This window comes from Gobio gobio (assembly GCF_949357685.1).
Source record: "Gobio gobio genome assembly, chromosome: 18".
In the NCBI taxonomy this organism is placed as follows: Eukaryota; Metazoa; Chordata; class Actinopteri; order Cypriniformes; family Gobionidae; genus Gobio; species Gobio gobio.
In genome coordinates, this window is record NC_137111.1 from 21,502,192 (window position 1) to 21,516,095 (window position 13,904).

At 38.4% G+C, this 13,904-nt stretch overlaps 1 protein-coding gene across 11 annotated transcripts in view; it reads left to right on the forward strand.

Moving 5' to 3' along the window:
* syne2b (spectrin repeat containing, nuclear envelope 2b) overlaps positions 1–13,904 on the forward strand; it is a 124,283-nt gene that overhangs the window by 85,581 nt on the left and 24,798 nt on the right. For all 11 annotated transcript variants that reach the window (XM_079843340.1, XM_079843345.1, XM_079843348.1 and 8 more), the window contains 10 exons: positions 860–973; positions 1,052–1,206; positions 3,816–3,963; positions 4,044–4,138; positions 4,216–4,447; positions 4,885–5,079; positions 8,083–8,208; positions 9,082–9,237; positions 11,760–11,918; positions 12,146–12,312. In XM_079843340.1, coding sequence (XP_079699466.1) covers positions 860–973; positions 1,052–1,206; positions 3,816–3,963; positions 4,044–4,138; positions 4,216–4,447; positions 4,885–5,079; positions 8,083–8,208; positions 9,082–9,237; positions 11,760–11,918; positions 12,146–12,312 — 1,547 coding nt within the window. The remainder of the gene's footprint in view (positions 1–859; positions 974–1,051; positions 1,207–3,815; positions 3,964–4,043; positions 4,139–4,215; positions 4,448–4,884; positions 5,080–8,082; positions 8,209–9,081; positions 9,238–11,759; positions 11,919–12,145; positions 12,313–13,904) is intronic.

The following is a 13,904-nucleotide window of genomic DNA, read 5'->3' on the forward strand; positions in this document are numbered from 1 at the left end:
TTAATAAGCGTGGAAGTGTTTAAAGAATAGTTCATGTTGTTCCAAACCCACCATCTCTTATTTGTTCCATTTAACACAAAATATGTAGCCTGGCGTGGCCATACTCAATTCTAGTCAGAATATGAGTCTGGTACCGCTCCATTGAGCTTTGATTATGGGGCGTGTTTCAACCGAGCCAGGAAAGACCTCAATTGGATAGGCCCACAACCAATCAGAGCAACGGAGCGACGCGTAACGTTAGTTGTCAAATGTCAACAGAACTCAACTGCACTGTGTTGCCAAGTCCGTGTTTTTCTCCATGTCCGCGGGTTGAAGCGACCCCAATTATGTGATTATATAAACCCAGGAATGCGAATTTTAGCAGGCAACCTTGCCAAAATAACATATTTTGCCAACCAAACGCCATTTTTTTCCGGAGAACCCACCGGAAAGTTCGATCATCGTTTCTGAGAGAAATAGTGAAGGTGAATGCATATACGAACAAGTTCTCCGTTTAGGATAAGAGCAAATTGAACCCAAGAGCCTTCGATGACGTGGATGATTACGTTACTGTTGATCATCTGTCCATCATCGTCTAAAGCCCACCCTGACAATTTCATTGGTCCGAACAGTTTCTGTTCGGGCATAATTACTCCTCTATGGAGCGAGTCCAGACCGAATTGCCCGAGCAAACATTTTTGTGGGCGGGGCTAAATTCGGCTGGCATCCAGGCTACAAAATATGCATAGATTATCATGATCAAAAACATCATAATAGTGGCATACAATTATCAGTAGTAGCCTGTCTCCTGAAGTCTTCTGAAACAGTAAGGGGGAATTTTTAACTGTTCCTTTAATTGAAACTGTGTGTGTGTGTCCAGGAGGATCTTGAGCAATTTCAGGAATTTGAAAGGTTATACCAGTCCCTCGAAACACAATTACAACAGTGGGAAAGCAAGCAAAGGATGGACAGCGAACACACAGATATATCTCAGGTGATAAACTCTCACTCACTAACATCCTTTTATTGAAGACATCCTCAGTATTAAGGGTTTCTGTGTTTCCTCATCTAGTCAGGTCTGATGGAGATCAGTTCTCTCTCTCCTGATCTGGATCTACTAAACACACTCAGCTACAGGCTGACCCTCAGTGACCCTGTGACACAGAAGCTACAGCACCTCAACAGGAAATGGGCACAGGCCACCGCACATGCTCAGGAGAAGTGCAGGTGAGACTAAGTGTTGGGGAAAGTTACTTTTAAAAGTAATGCATTACAATATTGTGTTGTTCTTTAAAAAAGTAACTAGCTAATTGCATTACTTAGTTACTTATTATGGAAAGCAAAATGTTATGTTACTTTTGCGTTAATTATTTTCACTTGTTTGTTTTTTAATAACAAAAAAAGTTCACTTTTTGGAAAATGTAAAGGCTCTTTCACACCAAAAGTGAAAAGTATAAGCCTCAGGCTGAAGAAAAAGCTAATTCATGCCTGTATAATAGAGGGCGCAGCTCAAACAAACCTTTCAGCTGTTATGCCATTCTGGATTGCAGAAGAAAGTTCAACTCTCTTATTTCAGCTAAAAGAACAAAAAAACAAATGTAATGTTAATCTAAAGTAATTTTTGGTTAATAGTGTGGTTGAATTTGATCATTGAAGGTCAGCAGCAAAGGCATTGGTTAATAAAGTGAGATTAAATACATAAAGTACATTTGTATTATTTAACATATTTCATTATTGCAGGTATGCATACTATTCTGAGTTTGTGTTTTACTGTTTTATTCATTTTGAGAAATACTCAATACTAAATGCATGGTCACATTTAGTCTAGAATTACAATAACAATCACGTTCACACAACGCACACAACGCCTCTGCATTACTCCCAATTTCTCTCAACATGGGGACAGAAGAGGTTTCAGTCTATAAATGGGAAAACAAAGTAACTTTCGTCACTTATTTGAAAAAGTAACTCAGGTATTTTGTTGTAAATTTAAAAGTAATGCGTTACTTTACTAGTTACTTGAAATTAGAGCTTAGATCGGGCTCAAAAAATCAAGCCCGACCCTACACGAGCCTGTGCACGTTGTGTCCAAGCCCGACACATTAACTGTAATTACGAGCCTGATTTAAACCCGACCATTTTTTAATATGTGGGCGTTCTGACGAGAACGAGCCTGTAATGAGCGAAGTGGCATTGTAATGTGACACTCAGCTCAATAATCCGCTCTATGCTGGCGTGCTCCACTCATGAACCACTCACCGGTAAAATGATGTTCGCTCAAATCCCACTCAGACATGACATTTATCTGTACTGTAGCCTACTATACTTGTTGTAGCCATTAAACAATGTATTTTGTTTCATATTTATGTTTAAATATTATAATGTTATTTGAACATTTCATCTGATTATGAAAAGTGCAAAGATGCGAGTGGGTCAGAAATGATTTTGATCACTTCATTAAGTTTTGTTTTGTAGAAAGCCTTTTATTTTACCTCTTAAGATCTGGGACCATTTTGGGGATTTCCGCCTGGATTTGGCCTACCCAAATTGAAAAGCTTCCCATACACACATACAGTGGTCTAAGTTCAAAATGTTGGTGTCATTTTACAGGAAACCCTTTGAAGTTACATAAAACACTGCTAAAAGTTGTCAGTTTTGAAAGTGTGTAACTCAGGCCCTGTGTGCTCTAGCACCCTGCAGACAGTTTGGGCTGTTTCCACTAAATTCCAGAAAGTACTGGAAAAAATAAATTTGTCTGTGTCATGTTGAATGCAAAATTTATTCAAATGGATCTGAAGGGAGGACCTCCCCCCTCCCCTTACCCTGCTACACCCCTAGGACCCCCACCCCACCATATACAGTGGTATAAATGCAATATCCCAGTGTCATTAAATTAATTTAATATGCTGGAAACAGCCCAAACTGTCTGCAGGGTGCTAGAGCTCACAGGGCACACTTTCAAAAATGAATTTATAACCCCAAAAAATCAAAAAGTGCCTCTTTTTTGTGCCGTGAGGTGGGGTTGGGGGGTTATTACAGCTCAGACAACCTATAATTACATGTTTATCACGTTTAGCAGTGTTTTATGTAACTTCAAAGGGTTTCCAGTAAAATGACACCAACATTTTGAACTCAGACCACTGTATGTGTGTATGGGAAGCTTTTCAATTTGGGTGGGCCAAATCCAGGCGGAAATGGTACCAGAGTAATTTAGTGTAAATACGTTACTTTGTGTAAAACAAATGCCAAAGTGATGCATATCTCCAGAAAGTAGAGACTCTAAGCTTTCAAATGGTACCACATATGAGGTCAGAGATCCTCCACAGACATTTAAAATTGAAAGTATATACATGATGATGTCATTCCTGTACAGGGTCCGCAGACTTTACAGTGGTTAATGTGAATTTCGTTTTGTATAAACTGTTCACGCGAGCAGCTCATGCCTGGCGTCTCAGACCGGTTCTGTTCAGAGCATTTGTAGACTAACTTTGTACACATTTGTTTCTTAGTTGTAGTATTAGTTCTTACTTTGCTAAAAATATATTTGTTATTTCTGATTATGGCATAGCTTTCTGCCCACCCAATTATAGGCTAATAAAGTAATGAATAAAAAAACACAAATGCTCGATCAAGGGCCAGCCCGGGTCGGGTCAAGTTCGGGCTCGGGCAGAGAATCTAAACTCTACTTGAAATAAATAATCTGATTACGTAACTTGTGTTACTTGTAATGCGTTACTCCCAACACTGAGACTAAAATCATTCTAGTATCAGGTCCAATATACAAGGTATTGCGTGTTTACTATATGTGTTAATATGTGTATATTATATGTGTTTAGTGAGTTGCAGGCAGCCTCTCTCCATCAGCAGAGCTTTGAACAGAGATGTGAGAGCTGGCTGGCTTTCCTACAGCGCATGGAGGACAGTTTAGCTGTAGAAATTGCATCAACTTACCCTGGACTTAGAGAACAGCAACGCACGCACCAGGTATGACAACCACACGCCCAAATGCTGCTCATATGGATCACAGATCTGATGAAAAATCTTTTTCTCTCCTTCTCTTCTAGTGTTTTCAGGCTGAGTTGTCTTTAGGCCATCAGATCCTTCACTCTGTGATCAGTGAATCTCTCCTCCTGTTGCAGAAGGGAGATGTGGAGGACAGGTGACGATTCTCTGCATGTGTCTGTGTATTGTTTAATATGATTTGAGTTTTACTAACCACCCTGCCTGTGCCCTCAGGAGTGACTTCCTGTTAAAACTGGCACAGCTGAGAGAGCACTGGCAGGGGGCGGTGCAGAGAGCATCTCAACGGCGTGCTCTAGTGGAAGGGCTCATACAGCACTGGCACCTTTATACACACACAATGCAGAAACTCCGCAAACTTCTCACACTCACACACACGCTCCTGTCACCTACCAGTCCCACACACTGTAGTGTCCTGCAGCTGCGCCTCTTGCTAGATGATCTGAAGGTAACAAGATCATTTTTAAATATTACTATAATCAATTATGACGACCAAGGCCGTAACAATGTCTTGGCAATATGGCCATTTCTAATTATTGGAGGGGACTTGTCCCCCTCAATTTCTATGGTGGTTACGTCCCTGATGAAGACATTTGACACTTGCATTTTTAACAGTAGTATTTACACCTAAAACATTGCATATACATTTCTATCCATTTTTATACATCTAAAATGTGCAGTTATTTCTTGAGTTATCTCAAGTCAAAAACTTGATTATTGCCTCATTTTTCATTAAAGTGAATTACTTGATTTATTCTCTTTATTCTATCATGACTTATTTAATATGCTGAAATCTTAGCTTGCGATTGTTAGTGACAATTCTCTCTCTCTCTTTTCTCTCTCCCCTCCTCTCTCTCACTCTTCTCTCTCCGTCCCTGTGTAAAGCGAACCGAGCTGTTGTTTCAAAGGTCAATCTCAGCGTATCTGTGTGTGATGGAGGTAGGCAGGCAGCTGTTCTCAGTGAGTGACTCGCAGGCGCAGATGCAGCTGCAGACAGACCTGGCAGCTCTGCAGGAGGACTGGGAGCAATGCCAGTGCATGCTGGGAAAGAGAAAGACCCTCACATCGGACATCATAAAGGTAAGATGGATTGATTAGGTGTGAAATGGGACCGCTGAATGAACTAACTCTCGTGTTTTATTGCTTAGTTCTTTAGAAATCTTGTTGCCTGTTGCGATATTTATCCTTATCCTTATTTTGAAGGTCAAAGGTCATATGGAAAATCCAAAAAGCCAAGTGAGTTGGTTTGTGTGATCAGACTTGATTCCAGAAGTGTTCTCATGATCATGGAAATCTGAAATAGTAGGGAATTTTAAAATTGTGACTTCCAAACCAAAGTAATTGAAAAGTCTTTAGTTTTTATATACACTATTTACAATATTTCAATTTGTTTGATGCTTAGCTGTGAAATATTTTATCATCTAGAAATGTATCTTCGTTAGTGGAATCACTTTAGCTTTTTTGTTGTAATCATTATCTATTAATCACAAACAAATATAAAAGTTTGTTCTAGAATCCAGATATCATTCCTATCAGCATATCAGGGTAAAGTTTATATAACAAAACAGCTACCGCAAAGTGGAACTTGCCCTTGGAGTTTTTATGATTTGATTTAGATGGAAATAGCAGGTTATGGATTGTCACCCTGGTGAACACCTGTTAAGTGTCTGTCCCTTTATGTCTAAAAGTGTTTCACTTCACCAGGAATAAACTCCACCATTACATGCTCCCAGTCCAGAAAGTTGGATTGTGTGTTTTTTTGTGTGTGTATGTGTATAGAAAAAGGTGATACTGTATTATGGTGGTTGTGTGCAGGAATGAGTCCAGCTGAGTTTGACCTACATTCCCTCTGATTCCACAGCTGGACTAATCCAGATCAGACATTTACAAACACTAACACACACACACACACACACACACACACACACACACACACACACACACACACACACACACACACACCAGCACATTGATTTTAATATCAGTATTCCTGACCTGAAAAGTCTTTATGCACGTCATGCATGTAATTCTATCTATCTATCTATCTATCTATCTATCTATCTATCTATCTATCTATCTATCTATCTATCTATCTATCTATCTATCTATCTATCTATCTATCTATCTATCTATCTATCTATCTATCTATCTATCTATCTATCTATCTATCTATCTATCTATCTATCTATCTATCTATCTATCTATCTATCTATCTGTCTATCTGTCTATCTGTCTGTCTATCTGTCTATCTGTCTGTCTGTCTGTCTGTCTGTCTGTCTGTCTGTCTGTCTGTCTGTCTGTCTGTCTGTCTGTCTGTCTGTCTATCTATCTATCTATCTATCTATCTATCTATCTATCTATCTATCTATCTATCTATCTATCTATCTATCTATCTATCTATCTATCTATCTATCTATCTATCTATCTATCTGTTTCTCAGTTCCCTCATCTATAGTTGACCTTGATTGTAGTTCAGATAATATGAAGACAAAACATAATCAGTGTGTGTGTGTGTGTGTGTTCATGAGTACATGCTCTTGTCATGTGCTAAAGGGTTTACAGTAAAGCCTGTCTAGGGATTTACTGCTCTCCCTGCCTGTCTTGCCTTTCTATCTCTTCCTCACAGTGCATAGTGTGTCTTCATTTCTCATGCATCCTTTTAAAAAGAATGTCTGTTCACTGCACTTAACCCTGTGCAGTATGTGTTATGTATTATATTGTATGTGAGTTGCGGCTTGTGTGTGGACACATGGGTCTGAAGCAGTGAGCTTTTATTCCAGTACAGTGCAGTGCAGCATGCACACTTTATTGCCAAAAGTTTAGGAGTGTGTTTATGGGAATTTTTGACCATTCTTCTAGAAGTGTATTTGTGAAGTCAGCCACTGATGTGTAAAACAAATGACAAGAAGGCCTGGCTCGCAGTCTCTGCTCTAATTCATCCCAAAGGTGCTCTATCGGGTTGAGGTCAGGACTCTGTGCAGGCCAGTCAAGTTCCTCCACACCAAACTCGTTCATCCATGTCTTTATGGACCTTGTTTGTGCACCAAACTTTACTCTTGGCACAATGCAGTCAGGCAAGTACCGTTCTCCTGGCAACTGCCAAACCCAGACTTTGCCCGACAGAAAAGCGTGATTCATCACTCCAGAGAACATGTCTCCACTAATCTAGAGTCCAGTGGCGGCATGCATTACAGCACTGCATCCGACACTTTGCATTGCACTTGCTGATGTAAGGCTTGGATGAGCTGCTCGGCCAAGGAAACCATGAAGCTCTCTATGCACTGTTCTTGAGCTAATCTGAAGGCCACATGAAGTTTGGAGGTCTGTAGCTATTGACTCTGCAGAAAGTTGGCGACTTCTTCGCACCTCAGCATGCACTGACCCCGCTCTGTTATTTTACGTGGCCTACCACTTCGTGGCTGAGTTGCTGTTGTTCCCAATCCCACTTTGTTATAATACCACTAACAGTTGACTGTAGAATATTTAGTAGTGAGGAAATTTCATGAAGGGACTTATTGCACAGGTGGCAACCTATTGCGGTACCACGCTTTGATTCACTGAGCTCCTGAGAGCAACCCATTCTTTCACAATTGTTTGTAGAAGCAGTCTGTTTAAAAAAAAAATTTTTTTAAATACATAAAAGGTTTTATACACCTGTGGCCATGGCCACAATGATTTAAAGGGGTGTCCCAATACTTTTGGCAATATAGTGTAGATCTGTGTGTGTTGTGATAACCCCACACTCGTGTGTGTTTGTACATGTATGTGTGTTTTCATAGCCCTTAGTGTTGGCTTAACTTCTCATTTGTCTCTGAGCCGAGACATTGGTCAGATGTAATGCACACTGACCTTCCACAGTGGATACCTGGACACCTGTCCATATGTTTGTGTGTACAGATCTACCTTCACATATCCATAAGCTCTCAGTGTTTTCTCTGCATTATTTTTTACTTCCCCTGGCTGATAAGAACTCGGGTCAAGCCCCAACCAAAATGAAGAGGCTTAAAGATCCGATATTAAATCAAGAACATGTCAGAGCATTATAGCAGCCTCTATTGCATGTTTTTTAATTTAATTTTACAGAAGTGGGAGACCTGTGAGACCAGACTAACTGATCAGGCCCAGCGCCTGGAGGAGCTACGAGCCAGACTCAAGCTGTCGATCCCAGATCAGCAGGAGGATATGGAAGAAGAACGCCTCCTCGTGAAGGTACACTAACTCCAAGAAGTGAACTGCACTGTAATGATCTTATTTTTAATGGTAAAAGATAGTAGTTATAGTAAATAACTGTAAATTCCCTTACTGTATATACAGTGATAAACTGTAATACATGTCTAACAGACATTGTGTTTTAAAGTCACTTTTTTTGGAAATGAGAATGAACGAGTCATCTTATAATTTACAGTGGAAAATCGTAATGTACATTCCCAGAATTCCCTGTGTGACAGCTCAAATTTGATGGTTTTTCATTTAAATAACTTTCTTAGTTTTTCCTTATCATTCACAGGGTTTTTACATCTACATTTATGTTTATTACAATCATTTAGTGTTATGTTTGTTACTATGCACTCTCTATACAATATTAGTATTTACCTCAGCTTGTCGAAAAGCTACTTGTGATGAACTTTGATTCATCATGTGGATTTCTCTTTACCACCTGTTTTCTTTTTTGTGGTTGTCAGCATATTATAAGTGTACACAATTTTGTCTATAGAAGAGTAATATAATCATAATAAAATACTGATAAATACTGTAGTAAAAACACACTTCGACAGTAGTGTCATTTAGTAAAGTTAAAATCACCTATGGTGACAGTTAGCAGTTAGCCTGTGCTAAAATCACACAACAGCTTTTGTTTGAGTTGCTTGACACTTAGGATTTCCCTTCCTCCCTGCTATAGGCTTATTCAGCTGTGATCCTCCTCCCTCCCTCTCTCTCTGTCTCCTCTGCCCTCCCCCTATGTCCTGTGGGCTTTAATCTTGTTGGGCAGGAGGGTGAGAGAGAGATTGCGTGAGTCAGAACTGGGACGTGTGGCAGTGTTTTCCGTCAGTGTGTGTGACAGTGGTGTGTAATGTTATGCAGGAGGTTCAGGATTGTTTAGAGGACTGGGCCGTCAGTCTTTCCGAGCTCAGCACCATGAAGACGGACCTGTCCCAGTACATCCTCACCGATGACGTCCTCCTCCTGCAGGAGCAAGTGGACCATCTGCACTCCCAGTGGGAAGAACTCTGCCTCAAAGTAAGACACACAAACATGTTTACCTAGTAAACATACCATAGACTTTGTATATTTTTACAATACAACAGTATACTGTGTGTGTATATTTATATTTATATATTTATATATATATATATATATATATATATATATATATATAGATATATATATATATATATATATATATATATATATATATATATATATATATATATATATATATATATATATATATATATATATATAGATATATATATATATATATATATATAGATATATATATAAATATATATATATATATATATATATATATATATATATATATATATATATATATATATATATAGAGAGAGAGAGAGAGATAGATATATATATAGAGATAGATATATATATAGAGATAGATATATAGATATATAGAATAAATCTAAACAAATTTACTTCATTTAGGAAAATTGCATATTTTACAATACAACAGTATACTATATTTACATTTATATATATATATATATATATATATATATATATATATATATATATATATATATATATATATATATATATATATATATATATATATATATATATATATATATATATATATATATATATATATATATATATATATATATATATATATATATATATATATAGAATAAATCTTAACAAATTTACTTCTTTTAGGAATCATTTTACCTTTGAGGTCCCCATCTGTCCCCAAAAGGAGGTTTTGTCAGATGTAGCACACTTCTAGTGACTATTTTATCGCAAAAGTGTAGCTAGGTAAAGCCATACACATACAAATAGTTATTTTGTAGGTTATTTTTGTACTCTTTCATTTAGACATGGCTCCATTAAGCAAATATAAGCTAGGAGGAAACCGAGCAAATATAAAGCCCACAGGAATCTTGTGACTAAACATTGACGGCTGTTTGTAACTCATTGAACTGACTGATAAACCGTGTAGTGTGTGTGTAGTTGAAGGAAATATTTAACAGTAAAATAGGACAAATGAATCTGTACTATTTGTATGTAGTTTTGTAGGGAGAAAATTGAAGATGCTTTACACAACATGCAGATTTAAAAATGTGTACCTATAGTTATCTAAATGAAGACTATCTAAAGTTAATTATAATTGACTAAACCTAACCCAAACCAGAAGTCTACCCCTTTATTTGATTTGATTAATTAATTCATTCATTTATTAAACATCCTCAATGTCCTCAAAGGGATGTTTTATCATATTTAACATTTGGGGACAGTTTTGTCCCAACTACTGCTAAGTAAACTTACACACACAGACAACATGCTCAATGGAATTCCAGTTATTTTAAATACAATGTTAGCACACCGTCAATACCCAAGAAACAGATGTGAGGATTTCTTTGATGTTTCTTCATTCAGTGCTCATTGTTCCTGTGAAGTTTATTGATGTATGATGTTCTGGTGACTATGATCCATATATTGATTTTCTTTCTGAACCTGTGCCTCACTCGCATGAGGTCTCACTGCTGTTGAATATGTTGCTGGATCAGTCAGCTGGAGTCTCCTGGGGTCATGTTTTGGGGGTCTGGTTTGAGTTTTGGGGTGGGTAAGGGTCTTTGACACTGGAAGGAGGGAGCAGATGGTAGAGAGTGAAGAACACATAGAAAAGACACAGAGAAGTGAATAGAAGCAGGAGTCTTTAGCTCTTTGTTTTGGAAATCACCCCCAGTGTGTGTCTGTCACACGCCGGAGTGTGAGTGTGTGTCTGAAGGGGGTGGTTGCGGAGGTGTTGCCTGGTAACAATGAAGTCCACATGTGGCAGCTGTTGAGTTAGTTAGATTTTAAAACTTTCTAGTGAAAAGGTTCATAGAGATGGTTCTGGAAATCTGATTCTTTAAACACGCATATATATGTGTCCTATGTAACACAACCGGAATACCCTGCTTCCCTGTAAAGAGTATGCATGTTTTTATTTTCCTCATTATTAATTATTATGTGTCGTATGAGTCTCTTTTAAATTAAATTTAGTCTTTAATTTATTAACATGAACCTGTAACACATATAAGAATGTTTTTAGATCATGTGAACATCTGAGTTCACATAATTTGATGTTAAATTTGTAAGGAATAATTGACGACGGGCCGTTCAATTATTAGAATGATAATGCACACCCGAGGTGGTGATGCGGTCACGACGCGAAGCGGAGTGGCCGTTACACCTCGGGTGTGCATTATCATTCTATTATACTACGGGTACTATAATAATAGATACTATAATAGTATCTATTATACTATACTATTATATATATAATTTTTATTTTTTTTATGCATTACTGTCCTGAGAATTTTGTGTATTCTTAATTGTGTGCAAAAAAACATAATGGCTCTGAAAAAGATTACATTTTATTTAAAGCTAAATATTAGTTAATTAACTTTCTTTAATTTTGTTGTAAAATATATGACCTGCGCTTCATTTTGACAGGTTTTAGTGATTCCCATTCTGTGTGTGATGCTGTCATACAGTATCTTATATGTATTATCTCTCTCTCTCTCTCTCTGCAGGTGTCTCTGCGTAAGCAGGAGATTGCTGACCGGCTGAATGCTTGGATCATTTTCAATGAGAAGAATCGGGAGCTGTGTGAATGGCTGACACAGATGGAAAACAAGGTGGCACACAGCGACGAGCTCAGCATTGAGGAGATGGTGGAGAAACTCAAGAAGGTGAGGCCTCATATAAACTGTGCTCTCTGATCTAGCATTTTGGTGTATTTACCTAAATAGAAGAGCAGACATTCCACATTTATTTACTTTCAGTTGATTGTGTCCTTCCCTATTTCGCCTAATATTGTAAGCAAGCAAGCAAGAGTATGGCAGTAAATAATCTCTCAAGATATTAAATGTTATTACATTCCTTGCCCCCTTACACACAAATACTCACTCTACTATAGGACTGCATGGAAGAGATCAACCTCTTCAGTGAGAATAAGACACATCTGAAACAGCTGGGAGAACAACTCATCACTGCTAGCAACAAGACCAAAGAGACAGAAATCAATGACAAGATCAAGGACATCAACGACCGCTGGCAGCATCTATTTGATCACATCGAGGCCAGGTGAGACCTTAGAATAACATATGGTCATGGTCAAATACACGAAGGGTATGTTTACACGACAACGATGTACTAAAAACAGACGACGTTCACACGGATCTGCGAAAATGACTAAAAAGGCTATTTTATGCATGCTAGGCCAGTTGTCGGCGATGTCACTTTGTCAAGAAACACCCCGCAAACAAACACGTTTGCGTGAACAATCCGCAAGTGCATGACGTCGGTAAAGAAATGAACGTCCAAAACGCATAAAAAGTTTTCTGTTTTCAGTTGAAAACAGTGTCGTGTAAACATACCCTAAATCAAATACAGTACATAATGCTAATCTATTATAAATACTGTTAAAATGTGATTTTTTGGTTTTGGGTCATGTGATATGAACTGTTTGCATAGAACTTTCTAAGATATATCCGAGACAACACAGAGACGTATGTGGACATTAATCTGGCATTGATCTGATTCATTTCAGTCACACTTTATTTAAAAGAACACGCCAACTTTTTGGGACTTCAGCTTATTCACCGTATCCCCCAGAGTTAGATAAGTCCATACATACCATTCTCATCTCCGTGCGTGCCATAACTCTGTCTGACGCACCCACCGCTAGCCTAGCTTAGCACAAAGACTGGAGGTAAACGGCTCCAGCTAACCTACTGCTCAAAGTTCCTTGATTATTATGCAGGAATGAGAGAATAGTTCCTAGCCATATCGGTCTAGAAAATCTTTCATTTTCCGTCCGTCTTAGTACACAATGTAACTATACACATCACAACATGTAAATAGGAAAATGTTGGCGTTATTTTGACACTTATTGAGCACTCGGCTAGCTGGAGCCGTTTACCTCCAGTCTTTGTGCTAAGCTAGGCTAGCGGTGGGTGCGTCAGACAGAGTTATGGCACGCATGGAGATGAGAATGGTATGTATGGACTTATCTAACTCTGGGTGATACGGTGAATAAGCTAAAGTCCCAAAAAGTCAGCGTGTTTCTTTAACAGACAAGAAGTGCAGTTTGTCACATTCAATGCAGCATAAACATCAGCTATAGTCCAGACTGGCGGTATCAGGGTGGAGCTTATGGAGGGGGTTGGTTTATCCTGCACTCTGTTTGATTGACAGTTCTTTGATTAGACAGATGGTGGCTGTAGCTTTATATCACATCGATGGCCAGCTTGTTGACTTCTTGTCTCCTAGTCTGCCTGTCTTTTCTGCGTTTTCTCAGATCTTTTGTTCTGGATCTCTGGGATCATCATCAAGTGCATTCAACACATCTATATGGCGTATATCATGTTCCATATTACTTAGAGAGATTGAGATTAGACCATATCTGCCTTTCAGCTACACTCTTAATAACAAAGGTTCCAAAAGAAGGGTTTCCCATAGAAGAAACATTTAGATTCCCCAAAGCAGCGGTTCTCAAACCTGTCCTAGGGACACCCCACCAGTGTACATTTTGCATCTCTCCTTCATCTAACACACCTGATGCAACTCAGTTCATTAGTAGAGACTGCAAGACTTGAATTGGGTGTGTCTGCATCCAAAACCTATAAAAAACGCCGCCTTCGGAGGACACATTTCAAGGCAGGAAGGCACCAAGG